The 20,379-nt window shown below is 47.0% G+C and overlaps 1 protein-coding gene across 2 annotated transcripts in view; it reads right to left on the bottom strand.

Annotated features, from left to right (window-relative positions):
- Positions 1–20,062, bottom strand: part of EDA2R (ectodysplasin A2 receptor) — a 29,433-nt gene extending 9,371 nt beyond the window's left edge. The window contains exons 1-4 of one of the 2 annotated variants that reach the window (XM_020967283.2): positions 19,882–20,062; positions 4,166–4,301; positions 2,208–2,386; positions 496–581 (exon numbers count right to left, since the gene is read on the bottom strand). In XM_020967283.2, the coding sequence (XP_020822942.1) occupies positions 496–581; positions 2,208–2,386; positions 4,166–4,252 (352 nt within the window). In that variant the 5' untranslated portion in view covers positions 4,253–4,301; positions 19,882–20,062. The remainder of the gene's footprint in view (positions 1–495; positions 582–2,207; positions 2,387–4,165; positions 4,302–19,881) is intronic. The other variant, XM_020967282.2, reaches the window with a different exon arrangement.
- Between the last annotated feature and the right edge of the window lie 317 nt (positions 20,063–20,379).

The following is a 20,379-nucleotide window of genomic DNA, read 5'->3' as shown; positions in this document are numbered from 1 at the left end:
TAACCCTGATGTTCAAGGGAGGCTAGATCTAGAACTCAATGTATCCTCACAGGTCCTTTTCAATCCCTTGTTGGCTGTGTTAAAACAGGGATTCCTTGTGGGTAGGTAGAGGTTGTACTAGATGAATGCTGAGGCCCCTTAGCATTCTCCAGTTCTGTTATTTTTTGACCTGGTCCAAAGCCCTTCCTTTACTTGTCATGGAGAACCATGGCCTCAGGGCCCAAGTGACTCAGCAGAGGTGTCCCAGAGGTAGGATTTGAAGCCACATCATTGGATTCCAGAGCCACACTCTGTCCACTATACGACACTGCTCTGAAGTCTTCTCTTTGTGACTCTGACTTGGATGGCTTGAGGTCCCTCTCGCTTTTCCCACTTGATGGTTCTGTAGTCTCCTGTATGTCCATCCCAAAAGCCCTTTCCATGCTTTTGGGGACCCCACTTCCCCAGACTGCTAACTCTACCCATGCCCAGGAGAGAAGTAGAAAAGATACATACATTGAACCTCTGACACAGGGGTTTGCTTGGTGCATGAGATGCACTCCTGGTCCTGAAGGCCACCGATTCGGGTCTTACAGTAGAACCTGATAGGTGAGGAAATAGGAAAAGAAGAACTTGGAGTAGGTAGGAAGCTTCCCAAAGATGCATAGATGCTCCATTGCTAGGCCTGTCCTTAAAGCCTAGAGTCAGAGAACTTGGCTTCAAATCTGGTCTCTTCTATTTACTACCTATGTTGGCCTTGGGCAAGTCACTCCCCCTCCCTCAGCCTCAGTTTCCTCCCCTGTAAAATAAGAAGAGTTAGATTAACTGGCCTCTGAGCTCAATTCCAGTTCTAAACCAATGATTCCATGTAAGACCTTGGTTTTTAGCTAGCTGGCTTCTGAGGTTGCTTCCAGATCCAGGTCTAAGATCTTATCATCCTTTCCAGTTTTGTGAGATCTGGCCTCATCTTCAAGTACTCATGGTCATACCTTGATGCTATTATGAAGTACTGGAGATCAGCCATAGAGGAAAACCAACCCCTACTTGGGCATAAGCTGGACTGATGAAATATTTGCATTGAATAAGTGGCTACCAATGGCCATTCCGTGGAGGCCAGGCTTGTACCTTTTTCTCACATGGAGTGGCCACGCCAGAAAGAATACCATATTAGAAGGCAGGAGACATGGGTTGGAGACCAGGTCCTGCCACTTCTTCGATTTGACCTTGGGAAGATCACCTCCACAGGCTGAGCTTCAATCTCCTTATCCAGAAAATGGAGACAATAATACGGTTAATACTCTGCACAGCACTTTGACCCTCCCAAGGGTCCGTAACATGTTATACTGTGCACCCCCATTATCTGTGTCTGTGTCATGCCACTTACTTCACAGGAGCAAAGAGCATGCCTTCTCTAAACTCTATCTTGCCTGGCTACTATACAGTAGTTACTTAGTAAATGTTTTTTTGAATGAATGAAGGAATGAAGGAATATATGTTTTTATTCCTAAATCAAGAAATGTGAGGGATACAAATTTCATAAAATGTAGAATGCTAATGACAGACTGGATCTGAGACTCGATCAGTCCATAAGCCTTGATCTTGTACTTGGAGGGGAGCTTAGCACTGTGCTCTCTCTCTCCCCTAAGCCAGGCTGCCTTGTAGGAGACATGTTCACATGTAAGTGTATATAGTGCGTAGGTTGGCCTTGAGCCCAGGTCTTATTGACTCCATGGCTGTCTCTCTCTCTCCTCTAAGCCATGCTTCCTTGGAGGAGACATGCCCACACATGGGTCTATCTAGAACATAGAATATCAACAGTAGAAGGGACCCCAGGAGTCATCTAGGACAGCCCCCTAATTTTAAATACAAAGAAATTGAGACTCTGAGAGGCCAAGAGATTTGCTCGAGGACACACAATCAGTAAACACCTGAGCCAGTCTCTGAACCCAAGGTCATAGGTTTATAGATGAATGATCATTTCTGAAGGAACTTCAGAAGGCATTTGCCCAAAGTTGAGAAGTGTGCAGATGAGAAGGCTGAGATCTGCAGCAGCGAAGCGACTTGCCGATGGTGCCACTGCAAGCAGAGGACCATCATCTCAGGAAGTCATTAAGTTGTTGCCCAAATAGGGTTAAATACATGAAAGCATTTTAAAAGGCATAAACCCCTCTGGAAATGGGAGTGCTTAGTTTCCTTCCCATTGCCAAGAAGCCGGGGAATCGACTCACCTGGGGAGACAGTCTCCACAGACTCCATTGGAAGTGGCAGTGCAGTTGACTTTCTGGACTCGGTTGATGACAGCACAAGTTAGACAGGCTTGGCAGCTATGGTGGCCCCAGCCACTCTTATATCTTCGGGGGGGACAAGGGGTGCAGAATGCATCTCCTCCTTCCCCATAGCCACATTCCTGGCAGGAAAGGGACATAGAACATAGATCGCAGTCATATATTCTCCCTGGGGAGCTAGAAGCTCATTCTAACTGGACCCCCTCTTAAAGATTTCAAAAATGGTCACATAGTTGGGAATTACCGAGGCTTTCAATCCAGAATTACTATTTGTCCCCTATTCTGCACCATGTGCGGACAAGCCATGTGACCACCCTGCTTTGGTATGGGATGTGGTATGGCCTCCTGGAAATGGCACCTAGGGAGGACAGAAGCGGGGCATGTGGTGGCGGTGGGAGAGAGGCTAGTGCGCAATGGCAACAGTGTTGGGGACAATGTTGTACAAGGTAGAGAAGATGAGGCTGGGCAAGGGTAGACATGTAAAAGATCTGGGGATTTTAGTGGAGCTATGAAATGACAATAGAACATGGCAGACCAAAAAAGATGTAGCCATCTTAGTTTGTATTCAGAAAGGGGCAGCTCCCCACCCTAGGGAGATGACAGGTCAGTGCCTCTATATGCTGCTAGGCTCAGACCCCGTCTGGATTACTGTGGTCAGTAATAAGCATTCTTTTTTATGAAGGATGTTGACAAGTTGAAACAGATCATGAGGGTGTCTAGGAGGAAAATCAGGCCAGAACCAGGTGCAGTTGGAGGAAATGGGGGTGGGTGGGTAGGGGGTTTTTAGCTGAGAGAAGAGTTACTGGGGGCTAGGATCACTATCATAAATTTAGGACTAGAAAGGGCCCCAGAGGCCACATAGCCCAGCCACCTCATTTTACAGTTGAAGAAATTAAGGCAGAGAGAGGTTAATACATATAGTTCATTAGTGCGTGAGGTGGGATTTTAACCTAGGTCTTCTTGACTCCAGGCGTTTGCTCTCATATAGACCAAGAATGATGGCGTGACAATGCAAAGAATCAAGTTGTCCCTCAATATAAATAAATTAGAAAAAACCCATTTCTAATAATCATATCTGTCTCAAAGTAGAAAGGAGTGTTTTGGGAGGTTCCCCATCACTGTGTGTCCCAGTCTCCCAAAGCCCTCATTGCTGGAGGTGTCGAGGATCAGATCCTGGCTCTGCCAGTTACCACCTCTGTAACCTTGAACAAGTCATTTGCCTTGTCGAGCCTCAGTTTCCTCATTTGTAAAATGAGTCGGACCCAATCATCTCCTAAGATTCCTTCTAGCTCTAAATGCTAGGATCCTGCTTTCAGGGAGGGCATTCCTGCTAGGATAGCTAGGGGACTAGGTGCCCTCCTCTGAGATCTCTTGGAGTACTATAGCTGGGCTCTGCCACTCACTACCTTTCTGACCTTGGGTGGGGCAGTGGGGGGAAGGGGGGAACTTGTCCTCTAGGAAATTCGACTTGGTCTAGATTCTAGACTCTAGAATCTCTATGACTCTTTCTAGTTCTAAAAGTTGTCTCAAGAGAAGGCTCATGGCATGGCCACTAACCAGAGACAATTCTCAGTGCTGGGCCAGACTGGACCCTCTCTGATACCCTTTGGGTATTTGTCTCAGACCCCAGGGAGGAACAGTTACCTTCCTAGGGCAGGAAAGAAAACAACTGGGAAGTTCCCTCTCTCTAGTCAGCCACTATCACTTAGCCCAACAGACAATTTCTAGAAGCCTCCTTCCCAAAAAGACATTGCCCACAGGACCATGGGGGTGTGTTCGACCTTCTGGGTTAGGGTTGCCTGATTTATAGACACTGTTTAGCTCTGTACCCCTTCAACTCCCCCCTCCCTCCCACACACTGTTTTCAGGGGGGGGAAAAAAGATGTTCCAGCTGGTCTTACCTTGGAGAGCTCCTGGCCAGGGCCGCACTGTTGGCAAGTGACACAGTGTCCCCACTGGTCCCGGTACTGATTCTCTTGGCACTCCATGCTGCTGGTCTAAGAGTGGGGAATCTGGGAGCAGACACCAAGGGAAGGTCTGAGATGGGAGCAAGGAGAGACGTGGCTGCTCACAGTGTAGAGGGAAGAACACTGGCCTTGGGTTTGAGATCCAGGCTTGCTTCTATTTAACTAGCTGTGGGGCGGCTTCCTTCTCTGTCAAATGCCACCCAGAATTAGGGACCATGCTCTTGGCAACAAGCGAGGTGCAGAAATAGCCTGGTGTACTGCCAAGAGAGCTGTGGGGGGTAATGTCAGGGGAGGGAGTGGGGCCATCTCAGACTCAGCCCTAGCTCACGGGGGATGGGGGCAAATCTAGTAACCCACTCCCACCCCCATTTTCCTCATCTGCACAAATACTTGCTCCAATCTATTGCTCTTCTCAGGATTTGGTGAGAGGAGCCCAGATAGGAGACTCAAGGTGTTTAGAGGGCTTAGGAAATAGAGAAGAAGTAGGATTCTTTGGTCAGGCTCTTTCTGAGCCCACACCAGGGAGAATAAACTAGTTTCTTTTTTTAAGGGGGTCTGTATGTATTTGGGAATGGGGAACACCAGCACACCATGATGGCACGAATAACTGGATCTGACATTGGGTGACTTGGTTTAAAATCCCCATAGCATCACTAGTGTCTCATGGTTGTGAGAAAACCACTTAAATTTCCTCAACCTCAGTCTTCTTCTCTGTAAAATGGCCATGATTATGTTATTACTCCCTGCCTCCTAAAGATATTTCCAGCAAAACATGTTTTTTAAACTGCAAATTGTTCTAGATATAAGAATGGCTCTTAATTTTGTCCCCCAATACAATAGGGTATAATTAAAAAAAAAACAAAAACAAAAACACTGGACTTGAAATCAGAAGACCTATTTAATCCATGTGACCATGGGCAAGTCTTCTCCCTCATTTGAATCTTGGTTTTCTCATCTGTAAAATGGAGCTAATCAGATGAACATTTTCTGTTTCACAAGGCTGGTATGAGAAGAGCCCTTGGGAAACTCGAAATTACTAGATAAACAGAACAATTCTAATTATTCCCAAGTTTGACCCTACAGTCAGAGGAGGAGACTGAGTGCAGAGAATACAACCCTCAATAAAACCCACATGATGAAGCTACCCCTAGTGGCATTCCTGGAAAAGAAAAACCTTCTCCCCACTGCTCTCATAGGTCCATAGATTTAGAGCTGAAAGAGACCCCAAAACTGGTCCAAATCCCTCATTTTACAGATGAAGAAACTGAGGCTTAAAGAAATGTAGCAACTTGTCAAGAGTCACATAAGTAATAAGTGGCAAAGATAGTATTTAAACCCAGCTTGAACCACTGGACAGATCTTCTTTCCTTCCTTCCTTCCTCTCTCCCCCCATCTCACCCAAGCTGGAAGTACAGGGACTACTCATTGCTCCAGTCCCACTCTGATCATTCACCTGCCCTGGACTCATTTGCTTCTCCTTAGGCAACATGGTGGCATCTCCTGCTCCTGAGGGCTCACTCTATTTATGCCAAACTTGGTACACTCACATGATTGCCTTAGCCACTCTGTGAGATGGGCTCACAAATATGCTCTACTGTGCTCTGTCTGTAGTTCACTTTCAAGAGCCTAGAGACGTTCACCTCTTGTATAAAGTTATTAACTTCTCTTAAACTCAGCTGGTGGCCCCTACACCTAACCTGAGGCTTAGTGGAGCCATATCTTCATCCCCCCACTGAAGTAGAGGAAGGAAGGAGAGAGAAAATGGAAGGGAAGGGGAGAGGGGGAGAGCAAGAGGAGGAAGAGGAGAGGGAGAAAGACACACAAACAAGAGGTGTAAGAAGAGGAGGGGGATGAAGAGAGGAGAGGTAGGGGAAAAGAGAAAGAGGGAGGGAAAAAGAGGAGAGAGGGAGAGAAAGAGATTAATTAAGTATTTTGCAGGCCTCACTCATGACAAATAGGATTCAGTGCCAGAGGCTTAGAGCCAGCCTACTGGTCTGGACAGTACCCCTATATCCTTCTCCTATCTACAGAAATAGAAATAGGCTTCCAGAAGTGGCCCACCAACAGTGTCCTTGGGGTGAGCTCTGGACAGTGGTATTTGAAATCTCCAGGGTGGTGACTCCTAGCCTTTGGGAGGGGAGACACTTGATCTAGTCGATTTCTTAGAGGATTGTGGACTTGGAAGGGCTTGTCAAGGTCATCTAGATCATAGGGTATTCGAGCTGGAAGGGTCGTTCTAGTCCAACATCCTTGTTTCACACTAGGGGCAATGGAGAAGCAGCTACAGCAGCAGATATTGGACAGAGCCCCGGACTTGCAGCTGAGCTGCCTGGGTACAGTGTCAGCTCTGCCACTTCCTAGCTTTGGGGCTTTGAACAAGTCCCTTCCCTACTCTGGGCCCCCGTTTCCTCATCTATAAAGTGAGGAGGCTGGATAGATGACCTTTGAGGTTGCTTCTAACCTGAAATCTATGGTCCTGTGACTAAAGGATTTGTAAGAACTCTTCCATCTCTAAAGAAGACCATCCTAAGGAGGTCCAGAAAGGCTCATTAACTGCCCCCAGGGCATAGAGGAAGAAGATAGCCAAACTGGAACTGGAATCCTCATCAACTTTCGATAATCCTTTCTCAAAGTGCCCAGGCCAAGGGTGGGGAACTTGCGGCCTCGAGGCCATGTGTGGCCCTCTAGGTTCTCAAGTGCAGCCCTTTGACTGAATCCACACTTCACAGAACAAATCCTTTTTTTAAGGGGGTTTGTTCTGTAAAACTTGGACTCAGTCAAAGGGTTGCACTTGAGGATCTAGAGGGCCACACGTGGCCTCGAGGCCGCAGGTTCCTTACCCCTGGACCAGGCCAAAGAAATAGGAGCTTCTTAATGACAACTTCCTTTTCTCTAGCCCTGTAGGATTCATAAAGCAGTTTCTGATTTACGATGGGTTTTCCTAACAGCCCTCTGAGATACTATCCTCATTTTACACAGGAGGAAACTGAAACTCCAAGGTGTAACATGACTTGTCCAACTCGAAGTCAATGGCAGAGCTAGGATTTATACTCAGGTCTTATTATTCCTAAGACAGTCGTATTTCCATTATACTGTATTGCCCATGTCCTGGGGCCCTGGGGGGGTGGGGTGGTCCAAGCCGTGGGACCTTGGGCAAGTCACTTGCCCTCTTTGGGCCTTGGTTAGTAAATCCCCTCTTGAAAATGAGGAGATTGAGGGGCAGCTAGGTGGTGCAGTGGATAGAGCACTGGCCCTGGAGTCAGGAGGACCTGAGTTCAAATCTGGCCTCAGACACATAATACTTCCTAGCTGTGTGACTCTGGGCAAGTCACTTCACCCCTATTGCCTTACCAAAAAGAAAAAAAGAAAGAAAGAAAATGAGGGGATGGACTAGATGGCCTCTGAGGGTCCTCCCAGCTTAAGAGCTAGGATCCTTTGAGCACTAGCCATACACTAGTATTTATAAGTTTCCTTGTTGCTGCTATTCAGTCATGTCCAACTCTTTGTGACCCCATGGACCATAGCGCACCAGTACTGTCCATGGGGTTTTCTTGGCAGGTGGTTTGCCATTTCCTTTTCCAGTAGATTAAGGCAAACAAGGTGAAGTGACTTGCCCAGGGTCACACAGCTAGTAAGTGTCTGAAGCTGGATTTGAACTCGAGTCTTCTTGATTAGAGGCCCAACGCTCTATCCACTGAGCCTACAGTGGCCTATAGCTTCCTATAGGCTGCCCAATTAGTGGGCTACTATTTTCTTGGAGTGGCCTGTACCACCACCCCTTCTTGGCTAGGTTCAGCACTTCCCCAAATCAATGTCTGACAAACTCTCCTTAGGAACAGAAGCCTCTCAGCCTGCCTTGCCCAAGACTATATAACAAGCTAGATTCAGGCACACCAAAAAATGCAGAAGAAAATGAAAATCAAAGCAAAGTTGACAAGTCAAGATACCTAGAAGTATTAGCAATGGTCTCCAGACCTTGGTGCTGCCCCTGCTATGAATCTCCCTATTTCTCTTCCCTCCTCCCCCTTACCAAGAATGGCATCCCCTTCAGACCGACAACTCTCTTCTGCACTATCTCACTCAGAATTTTGGCCACGCAAGCCACTTTTCACTTGTGCTCTCTTTAGAATAATTAATCACAGAAAATCAGAGCTGGGAGAGACCTTGGAAATCATCAGATGGAGACACTGAGGCCAGAGAAGGGAAGCGACTTTGCCACAGTTCTATGACTAATTAATGGAGACCACCTGGTATAGTGAGTAGAGTGGTGGCCTTGGAATCAGAGAGACCTGTGTTGGAATTCTGGCTTTGACACATTAGCTGTGTGACGCAGGGAAGGCCACTTAACCTCTCTGAGACTCGGGCTAAATAACATCTGTAAAATGGGGATGATAATAATAGCACCTGCCTCACAAGGTTGCTGGGCAGATCAAAAAAGATGACATGTAAAGTTGTATATAAATGTCAGCCAGCATTATTAAATGGCAGAGCTTTTGGGAGGAAGGCCAAGTCAGATGTACCTTATACCAAATCCTGCTCTGAAGTGACTAACAGTATATTAGGTGGGGCAAGGGTGTGGAAGCCAGCTCTGATCCTCCCTGAGAGCTGATTGCTAAGTTTTCTGTGGGAGCATTTACACCTACGAAATTGGGAAACGCTACAAATTAGGGCTTGGTTGATTGTTTCATAGATCGTCTAGACTTGAGAAAGTGCCGAAGAAAATGTTGACAATGAAGATTAAACTTAAAAGTGTTTTGATTTCTCTCCCTGGAGAGCTGATTGTTAAACATTTGCAAGCAATCCCCTGAGTAAAACCCTGGTTTCTCTTAAAAGAGAGTTTTAAAAAGCAGCATGAAAAAACAGTGGAATAAGAGTTAGGTGATCTGGGATTAAATTCTAGTTCTGCTGCCAAGTAGCTGTGTGAACTTTGGCAAGTAACCTCATCTGTCCGGGCCTCAGTTTCTTAGTGGAAAGGGATCCTGGCTCTGTAGCTCACTAGCTGTGTGACTGGGTAAGTCACTTCACCATCCAAGGTCTTTTTGCTCCTCAGTAAAATGAAGAGGTAGGGGGAAGGTAGGTGATCTCAGGAGGTTACACCTTCCAGCTCTGACAGTCTATTAAATCTCAGAATAATTTTGTTGGGATCATTTCATAGACAAGCCAACTGTCTCAACCAAAAAAGAATTTTAATGGAGACAATAAAGAAAATTCAGCAAAGTCACCAAATACAAGATTAGGCTGCAAAATGTCATTAGCATTCTTATTTACTAGCAATAAAGATCAAGGAAACATAATAATGAAACCCCCACTTATAACTACAACAAAACCCATCAAATACTTGGGAATTAACTGACCTAGAAATATACAGGACTTGTTTGTTTTTTGTTTTTTTTTAAAAGGGTAACTATAAACCTAGAAAGACCGAAATGAAATAGGACCTAAATAGCTTGAGGGACATTCAACATTCAGAGAAGGGCTGAATGAATACAGGAAAAAAAATATATAATACACCTTGCTCAAATTCTTTAATGTTTAATTCAACACCAATCAAAATACCAAGGAGTTTCTTTATAAAATGATAGGGAAATGATAGAGATAGATGATAGAGTCTTCTTTGGGGGGGGATTGAATTTGTGATTTCATTGGTATAGACCACTGTTAGAGAGGAAACTCCCTCTGGCCACTGATAGAGTCAAGACTCAACCCAAGTCCCATGATTCCAAATCCAGTGATTCCCCCCCCCCCACCATACGACCTGCATTTTTATAGATCCAACTCCATTGCATTCAACAAGCGTATACTAGGTGTCGACTATGTGTCAGACACTGAAGATAAAAAGGCAAAAAATGTAACAGTCCCTTCTCACAAAGGGACTAATAGGGGAAAACAGACATAGTTGCAACAAAAAATAGAAAATATTTTGGGAGTGGGAGATACCCAAAGTTGGAAGGATTAACAAAGACCTCAGATGAAGAAACTCAAAGCCAGGGAGAAGGAACTCACTAAAGGTCACACAGGTAGAAACAGGACCAGAACCTAGGTTTCTGAACTCAAGGTCCAACGCTCTCTTTGTGCCATCACAAATCCGGTAACGTTTTGTTGTTAGAATTCTCTTTCCATGTGTCACATCCTCCTAATGACTATAAGTTCCATGAGGACAGCGAGTATATCTTACTCATACTTTGTCTCTGTCTTAGCACCCTGGACAGCGCTCTGCACAGGCCAGGTGCTTAGTAACTGCTTGTTGATGGTAAGCATAGGTATAGTGCAAAGAGTAAGGATTTGGAAGCTGAGGACCTGGATTCAAATCCTGATTCTGTCGATGACTGTGTAACCTCTGCCAAGTCACTTTCCTTCTCTGGACCTCAGTTTCCTCCTTTATAAAATGGGGCATCTGGAGTAGAGCAGGTTTTTTTCACCTTTTCCCTGGTATCATGGACTCCTCTGGCAGTCAGTCTGGTCAAGCCTCTAGACCCCTTCTGAGATCTGTCTCTCTTTTTTCTCTCCTCTCCTCTTCTCTCTCTCTGTATGTATGCATGTATGTGTATGTGTGTATGTATGTGTATGTATGTGTGTGTGTGTGTGTGTACACACACACACATACATACACACACACATACATATACATACACACACACATACATACATATCTTTAAGTTCAAGGACCCCAGGTTCGGAATCCTTGGATTCCAACCGCACAATTTCTAATTCTCCTTGAAATCCTATGACATCAAGTCCAAACTTCTTTCCACATGAAATGCCCTATTGGCCTGGGCAGTGGTAGTACAGTCATTTGGGCCACCCCCCCACCCCACCCCTGCCCCCAGCCCCAGCCTGTTCTCAGTTTGCTGCATACCTAGGGGGTGAAGCACTTTGTCTATCCCAAGCAGAGGGTGGGATGATAGGTCTAAATTAAGCCCCCATGCCTAAAGGAAGATATTTGCTTTTCCTGGACAGTGCACTTGGTGGGGATTAAAATGGGTGTGGAAAACAACATCCAAGGTAGCAGCCCTGCACCCTGCCCATCATTGCCCAATTCCTCAACCACTCTCATTCTTTCCCTCCCTGAAGCCCAAAAGTGCTTGCACCTCTTCTTGCAAAATCAAAGCAAAGAGTGGTCTGGGGAGGGGCAGTAGCTGAGGATCCCTCTTGTGAGCTGCACAGGGCCTTTGTCCCTTTCAGATGTTGGTCTTCTGATCCCCCATGCAATTCATGAAGTTGGTTTTGACACTTGGACACTTGACTCCTTTCCTGGGCCAAAACCATTTCTCCCATTGAGACCATCTCCACACCCATGGTGGATGATCCTTTGACTGAATCCAAACTTCACAGAACAAATCCCCTTAATAAAATGACAAAATAAATATCTAAATAAAATTTAAAAAATAAAAAAAAAACTTGGACTCAGTCAAAAGGCCACACCCAAGGACCTAGAAGGCCACGAGTGGCTTCAAGACCACAGGTTCCCCACCCCTGCTCTACTCAGAACTCATCTCATTTTCCATAGGAAGAAACTGATGGGGAATGAAGTGATGTGTTCACCTCTCCCTCACCTAGTGAGTGACAGAGCTGGGACTCACTCTTCAAGGCCAGTGCATTTTCCAGGACACTACTAAGTGCTGTGTGTCTGTGGAGCAGTCACTGCACCTCCCGGAGGCTCAGGGAAAGTGGGGAAGAAAAATGCTGAAGTTTCTCTGTCACCAGGGTTGCCAGGAGGAATTCCTTTGTCAATTGCAGAGCACTAGAGAAATGTGAGTTATCCATCTACTTTAGACTGCTTTGCCCTTTGAAAGCTTGAGAACAGAGGGAAGAAAATGAAACATCTTTTTTTTTTTGGCTGTTTGTTTTCAGGGTTACAGGTTTCAAGTAGAAAAGTTGGTCAAATTTTGCATTGATCTGTTGCTAAGCCAGGAGTGGGGTGGCTGGAAAATGACCTCTGATGGACTTTTACCCGGCTTCTAAGACCCTTTCAGCTCCTACTTACCTTTGCTCTCTGATGTTATTATTACTCTACTTCACATATGTCTAGATTTTAGTCACATTGGGTTGCTACGTGGTCCCGGCACACACAACATTCCATATTCTGAATTTGGGCCTTTGTTTAAGTGACACACCCCAACCCCCCCCCCAACTCCAATGTCTGCAACACTCTCCCTTCTCCTCCTCCTTTGTGTCTCTTTGAAAACCACAGCTCAGGAGGCACATCCTTAAGGAAGGCTCCGATTTCCCAAGTGATTACTGCTCTCAGCCTCCAGAAATTACTTTGTATTGGCTTATTCACATACTTGTTGTATTCTGCCCCCCTACCCCCACTCCCAGCCAGAGACTGTAAACTCCTAGAAAGCAGGAAATGTTGTACTTTTGTCTTTGGAGCCCCAACACTTAGCCTTCCACAGAGTTGACTTATTGAGAGAAGCCAGAGCTTTTTTCCCTTCCCCCACTTTCTCTCCCCTCCTCCATCCCCCTTACACACACACACACACACACACACACACACACACACACACACACACCCTGAACATCACAAGAAAGGCAAAGTTGAGAGCTGCTAATGCTTCAGAGAGCAGAGCAAAATGAAGTCTGGGGATGTGACAGTATAGCTTTCTCTTCTATGCATGGAATGTTAATCTGGAGTCACAATAAAAATCTGTATTTCCATTTTGCCCATATGGAGGTACAAAAGAATAAAGAGAGGAAAGAAGGAGAGAAGAAAGGAGAGAAGAGTCAAAGGAAAGTCACAGTAATTATCTCTGTCTGGCCTAGCTCTTCAGGAGTGTTTCAGAGTCCCTCCAGTTCCCAAAGTGATAGCAGAATTTTAACTGAGTGTGTGCGGGAAGCTGGGTTTAGTATTCCAAGATCAGTGCCCTGGCATATCAGCCTTGAGGGACCCTCACCCAATTACCGCACAATATCTGCCGGCAGCTTCTCACAGCAGCAGGGCAGTCTGTGCCAGAAAGATGCTAGAGTGCTGAGGACCCTTATTAAAACAAGTCAGTGTGCCAGGAGGAGCTGGCCCTCTCTGCCCAGCCACAAGCAGATGCTTGCCATATGGTTTAAATTCCTTACACTTACACACACACACACACACACACACACACACACACACACACACACGAAACCTCAAAAGACAAAAACAACATAAGCTTATGAGGAGAGTGGGAGAAAAAGTAAAAAAAAAATATATAAATATTTGGGTTGAGTCTGGCAACTACTGAGAAGGAATTCTCTTCAAGTGAGAGAAAGTGAAATTTCCTAGCCTGGGACATAGGAATATCATTAATCAAAGCCATTAGATCAAAGGGAGGGCAGTGAAGAACACTCAGTTTTCAGCCCACTGTGGAGGAGGAAATCATCCCTTTAAATGACTGTTGAACCCGTATCCACAAAGGGAGCAAAGATGGAAAAAAGTAGCTGAAAGGGCTCAGGGATTTCTCCTGCCCCTCTCCTGCCTCATTATAATAAGATATGGCATGGTGGAGGAGGTGAGGCTATGGACTCCCGGCTTTGGACTGTTGCCTTCAGAGCTGGCAAAGTAGAAAGAGTATTGGTTCTAACGTAAGAGAACCTGGGTTCGAACCCCACTTCTGTTGCTTACTATTTGTGACCTTGGACAAGTCCTTTCCCTTACCTGAGTCTCAGTTTCCTCATCTATAAAATGAATGGCTCGGACTAGATGGTATTCCAGCATGAGCTCCAGGATCCTATAGGTGACCTTGGACAGTTCACTTCATTGCCTCAGTCTCTTCTTCCCTCCCTTCCCCTCACATTTTTTCTGGCCATCCTCCATGGCCGGATGCTCTGTCTCCTCCACTCCCACTTACTGACCTCCCTGGCTTCTTTTAAGTCCCAATTAAAATCCCACTTTCTATAGGAAGCCTTCCCTAACCCTTTTTCATTCTAGCACCTTCCCTCTGTTCACTGTTTCCTATGTATCCTGTATAGAGCTTGTTTATACAGATTTATTTGCTTGTTGTGTCCCCCCAACCCCAACTGTAAGTTCATTAAGGTCAGGGACTGTATTTTGCCTCTTTATATCCCCAGTGCTTAACAGTCCCTGGCCCATAGTAGACATTTAACAAATGTTTATTGACTGACTGTATAACCTCTGAGGTTCCTCTGATCTCTGATACTATTAGAGCTGATGGGAATAATTAATAAGTAGTTTGTGCTGGTGTTTTTTTTTTAAATCAAACTTCTGATTTCATCTGAGTAGGAATGAAGATCACTACCTTCTCTGCAACTTAATTAACAGTCTTACCAAGCTGCCTTGGATGCTGAGGTTAGGTGACTTCCCCAGGGTCGCTCTGCTAGGAGGTATCACCGGTGGGATTTGAACTCAGGTCTTCCTGAGTCTTAGGCCATCTTTGCAACCATACTCTAACACACGGGTAATAAGAGGCAACTGTGCCACAGTGGATAGATCCTTGGGCCTGGCATCAGGAAGACCTGAGTCCAAATCCTGTCTCAGACACATAATAGCTGTATGAACCTGGGCAAGTCACTTTACCTGTTTCCTCAATTGTAAAACAGGAATAATAAAACCCATCTCATAGAGTTGTGAGAATCAAATAAATCTGTCTTATCTGCCCCCACATACACACACACATATACACATATATAATCTATATTCTATATACAGATATATCTCTTTGCAAACCTTAAAGGGCTACATAAATGCTAGCTATTGTTGTTATTGATATTATTATTATTATGGGACACTTTTGGTGCATTGATAGAGCATTTTTAAATTTTTTTTGCTTTTTAGTGAGGCAATCGGGGTTAAGTGACTTGCCCAGGGTCACACATCTAGTAAGTGTCATGTGTCTGAGGCCGGATTTGAACTCAGGTCCTCCTGACTCCAAGGCCAGAATTCTATCTACTGTGCCACCTAGTTGCCCCCTGAGCATTTTCTTCCTAACCAGCCAGTGAAAGGGGTACAAGTCTTATTATCTCCATTTTGCAGATAAGGATACTGAAGTTCAGAGAAGGCAAATTGCCCAAAGTCACTGAGGCCAAGCCAGAACTCCAGCCCAGGTCAATGGACTCCAAATTCAGTGCTTTTTACAATCACATGGCCATTCCCCCACTAGTGGATTTAACTAACAATTTCCATGAGGCAGAGAGCATGAGAGCCTTATCCCTTCCCTCTTTGTATAGATGAGGAATCTGCACACAGCTAGGATTCGAATCCAGTTCTGCCTCCAGGGCCACAGAGCACCCTGACCCTCCATCAGAGGTGAGAAAAACACTAGAATACCAGCTCAGTGGAAAACATGAGAATCTTGATCATTGAGGGCAAAGGGCAGATGTTGAGTACTGGGAGACATGGGGTTTGCGACGATTAAGTGACTTGGTGACTTCTAAGCAAAGCCCCCTTCCCCCTCTAACCCTTCTAGCTCAGTTTGCCTGTCTACAGAATGAAGGTCTGGATTCAACAACCTCTAAAGGCCTTTTCCATCCATCTATGAGTCAATAATTCTAGGACTCCTCCAGAGGATGGGAATTGGGTGGATGCTTTTTGGACTGGCTTGGCCCTGGGCTTTACATTTTTATTTCTGTTCATTTTTTTTGCGGGGAGGGGGGGAGGGATGACCACCATTCTTGTCATCCAAGCTGGACCTTTTCCCTCTAGCTTGCAAACTTCACTGAACGTGGGCCCTGGAGGTCCTAGGAGTTCTAGGGTGACATACCCCTCCTGGAACAGAGAGAGAAAGACAGCCCATTGGTTCTCACGGGAGCCCCGGCCTCCAGCTCACATATCACAGGCCTCATTGGGTCTCTGGAATACTGTGACCTCCCCATCATAGGATTCATAGCTGGAAAGCACTTTAGAGTAGGCCTCTACTCTGGTAAATACAAGCCTTCATCACTCCCTGGCCTAGAATATTTATTAGACTTGTCATCCTGCCCCTCCTCCTCTCTGCTTTCTACATCACCGGTCCATCCTTCAACAAAGCCAACCTATTAATCTTCCTTAAGCTCCTCTGCTCAGAGCTCTACACTAGTTCCCTATTGTCTCTAAGTTAAGATGCAACTCCTGATCCTGGTATTTAAGGCCCCACAGAATCTGGCTCCAAACTTCCCTACTAGCTTTGTTGTCCCTGATTCCTCTTTACACCCTCCAGTCAAGCTAGAGTTCTCCAGAGCTGACCCTATAGGCAGCTGGCTGGGTGGTATATGGAGTCCAGTTCCCTATGCGCTACCCAGACTGGCTTGATCTCTGTCTTCTCTGGCTCTCCTCTCCTCTCTCTGTGTCTGTCTGCCTCTCTGTGCCTCTCTCTCTCTCTCTCTCTCTCTCTCTCTCTCTCTCTCTCTCTCTCTCTCTCTCTCTCTCTCTCTCTCTGTCTCTCTCTCCCCTCTCTCTCTTTCTCCCTCTTTCTGTCTCTGTCTCTTCTTATCTGGGCTAGGGATGGCAGAGTAAGCTGCTGTAGTAAGAAGTGAAACTAGGGGCTTGAGTGTACCTTAAGAAATGGGATAACTACTTTGCGTGAATTTCTAGCCATTGGATGGCTTGGGGTTCTAATGACTCTTTTCAAAGACTTCTATTTTTCCCCCAAACTTCTCTTTTTCAAAGAGAAGCCCAATACATTTGTAGCTGTTTAGCTCCCAAAGAAAGAGATTATATGAGACAGGTCATTCTCCCTAAAGCAGAAAAAGGAAAGCCGTAGGGATTTGGGGAGCTGAGACTGAGTTCTGAAGCATTCAGTCCTAGTCATGGACCAAAAAGTACCATTAAGTGATGTGTGGATGAGAACAGGAAACCTTAAGGAAGAGGCTTTTAAATAACAGCCTGGTAGAGAGAACAGCTCTGGAGTCTGAAGACCTTGCTCTAACTCTTACTGGCTCCTGGGCCTCAGTTACATCCTCTGTAAAATGAGGGGGCTGGGCTGGATGATGGCTGAAGTTCCTGCCATCTCTAAATCCTGTTCCTAAGATTATAGCTTGAGAGAGATGCCACCCACTTCGGATGACTCTATGGTCAACACCTGTCCAGGGCCAGGCAGCTCTCCTTTCCAAAGCCTGACAGCTGCCTGCCCCAGGTCAATGTCTGAAGAGGGGGAGGGGAATGAGGGAGGATCAAAATATCGCCCTTGCCCAGCCTTGCAGGGAGGGAGGGAGGGGGAGAGAGAGCCAGAGAGAGCCAGAGAGACAGAGAAAGAGAGACAGAGACGCAGGGACACAGAGAGACAGAGAGACAGAGTGAGAGAGAGAGAGAGAGAGAGAGAGAGAGAGAGAGAGAGAGAGAGGGAGGGAGAGAGAGGGAGGGAGAGAGAGAGAGAACAAGTGAAACTTAGCCAAGAGAAAGAAAGAGGCAGCCAGCGAGTGGAGAGCCCCCAGACAGCAAACAAGCCCCAACTTGTCCAGAGGCCCACGTGGGCGGCAAGAAAGCTCAGCTTCCCCTCAGGATGCCGAGGATGCTTGGCCCACCCCTGCCTCCCTCCAGCTCCATCCCGGTGCCCAGACCCTCCTCTGGCCTCCCAGTCTCCCCGCCCCATCCCGCCTCCTTCTAGCTCCAACTCTCCCCGCCCCCTCAGGCCTCCCAGAGGCTGGGATGCTTAAGGATGCGGGATGCGCCCAGGCATGTTCCCAAGCCCGCTCCTTTTGCAGCCTCCGGGTCATGGAATCACAGAATGTCAGAGCTGGGAGGGACTTTAGAAAATCTGGAATGTCAGGACATTAGAGAGGGAAGGGACCTTGGGCCCTGGATGGTCAGGACATCAGCATCAGAGAGAGAGAAGGAACCTTGGGCTTTGAAATATTAGGACACCAGGCATCAGAGAGAGAAGGGACCTTGGGCCCTAGATTGTTAGGACATTAGAGGGAAGGGACATTGGGCCCTAGATTGTTAGGACATTAGAGGGAAGGGACCTTGGGCCCTAGATTGTTAGGACATTAGAGGGAAGGGACCTTGGGACCTAGATTGTTAGGACAGAGAGAGAAGGAACCTTGGGCTTTGAAATATTAGGACACCAGGCATCAGAGAGAGAAGGGACCTTGGGCCCTAGATTGTTAGGACATTAGAGGGAAGGGACCTTGGGCCCTAGATTGTTAGGACATTAGAGGGAAGGGACCTTGGGCCCTAGATTGTTAGGACATTAGAGGGAAGGGACCTTGGGACCTAGATTGTTAGGACAGAGAGAGAAGGAACCTTGGGCTTTGAAATATTAGGACACCAGGCATCAGAGAGAGAAGGGACCTTGGGCCCTAGATTGTTAGGGACATTAGAGGGAAGGACCTTGGGCCCTAGATTGTTAGGACATTAGAGGGAAGGGACCTTGGGCCCTAGATTGTTAGGACTTAGAGAGGAAGGGACCTTGGGACCTAGATTGTTTAGGACAGAGAGAGAAAACCTTGGGCTTTGAAATATTAGACCAGCACAGAGAGAAGGGACCTTGGGCCCTAGATTGTTAGGACATTAGAGGGAAGGGACCTTGGGCCCTAGATTGTTTAGGACAGAGAGAGAAGGAACCTTGGGCTTTGAAATATTAGGACACCAGGCATCAGAGAGAGAAGGGACCTTGGGCCCTAGATTGTTAGGACATTAGAGAGAAGGGACATTGGGCCCTAGATTGTTAGGACATTAGAGGGAAGGGACCTTGGGACCTAGATTGTTAGGACATTAGAGGGAAGGGACCTTGGGCCCTAGATTGTTAGGACATTAGAGGGAAGGGACCTTGGGACCTAGATTGTTAGGACATTAGAGGGAAGGGACCTTGGGCCCTAGATTGTTAGGACATTAGAGGGAAGTGACCTTGGGACCTAGATTGTTAGGACATTAGAGGGAAGGGACCTTGGGCTTTGAAATATTAGGACACCAGGCATCAGAGAAAGAAGGGACCTTGGACCCTAGATTGTTAGGACATTAGAGGGAAGGGACCTTGGGCCCTAGATTGTTAGGACAGAGAGAGAAGGAACCTTGGGCTTTGAAATATTAGGACACCAGGCATCAGAGAAAGAAGGGACCTTGGGCCCTAGATTGTTAGGACATTAGAGGGAAGGGACCTTGGGACCTAGATTGTTAGGACAGAGAGAGAAGGAACCTTGGGCTTTGAAATATTAGGACCCCAGACATCACAGAGAGAAGGGACCTTGGGCCCTAGATTGTTAGAACATAGAATGTCAAAACACCTAACATCACAGATGGAAGGGGCACTGGAACACAGAATGTTTAAGTTGGAAGGAACGTTAGAAAGCTGGGGCTTTCAGTACGCTTAGAACGCAGGTCTGAACTAGAAGGCTCTTACAGATCCTTTAGTCCAGAGCCATCATTTACAAAGGTGGAAACTGAGGCCCAGCGAGGAAGAATGACTTGACTAGGGTCACAAAGACAGCGATAGAGTCGTGCCTCCCTCCCCCCTCCCCGACCCCACTGCCCCCCAACTCGCTCTGGCCACAGCTGCCCAAGCGCAGGGCGAGACAATGGGCTCCACCTTCCTACTCATCCAGGCTGAGCCCTCCCGGCGGGGCTGGGGCTGGGTCTGAGAGGCACTCATGAAAGCAGCCTCCTTTCCAGGTCCTGAACATTGTATAAGAAAGGCAGCCTGCCCGGAATCCCCCTCACCCCAGCCCCCAAAAGTCCCTGTGTAATTCTAGCCGTCCACCCACTCCCCTCCCGGGGCAGTCACCACACCTGCCTGTCCCCTCCCTACCGGTCTAGGAGGTGGTGGCCGCAGCGGCTGGATCAGGCAGGATCGGCAATCAGGCAGCCAGGCAGGCCGGAGGGCGGCCGGACAGGGAAGCAGGCAGAGCCCCCACCCCGCCCAGCTCCCAGTTTGCCCCCTAACACACTCAGCTGGCAGGGGCTTGAGTCTTCGGCAGTCAAATATCCGATTGACTCATCCACGTGTAGCCCCAGCCTCCAGCCCCGCCCTGGCCCAGTCCAGGCCTAGTCACAGAACCATTGGTCCTCTCCCCCTACTTGGGAGGGGCTATCCAAAACAGGTCCCCGCCTCTTCTTTCCAAGTGGGCGTGACCCATGGGCTGGGTAAACACTGAGCCTCCAGCTGAAACTGAATGAGCGATGGAAATGTTTGGGAAGGCATCCAAGGCCTACATAGGTCATGTCGTGTCTCCGCCGCGACCTCAATGAAGAGGCACTCTGGCACAGAGGATATTTGAGCTAGGAGGCTTTCTGGTATATAGTGGAA

This window comes from Phascolarctos cinereus, unplaced genomic scaffold (genome assembly GCF_003287225.1).
Source record: "Phascolarctos cinereus isolate Bilbo 61053 unplaced genomic scaffold, phaCin_HiC Scaffold_8;HRSCAF=390, whole genome shotgun sequence".
Classification (NCBI taxonomy): Eukaryota; Metazoa; Chordata; class Mammalia; order Diprotodontia; family Phascolarctidae; genus Phascolarctos; species Phascolarctos cinereus.
This window is presented reverse-complemented; position numbering and strand designations above follow the sequence as displayed.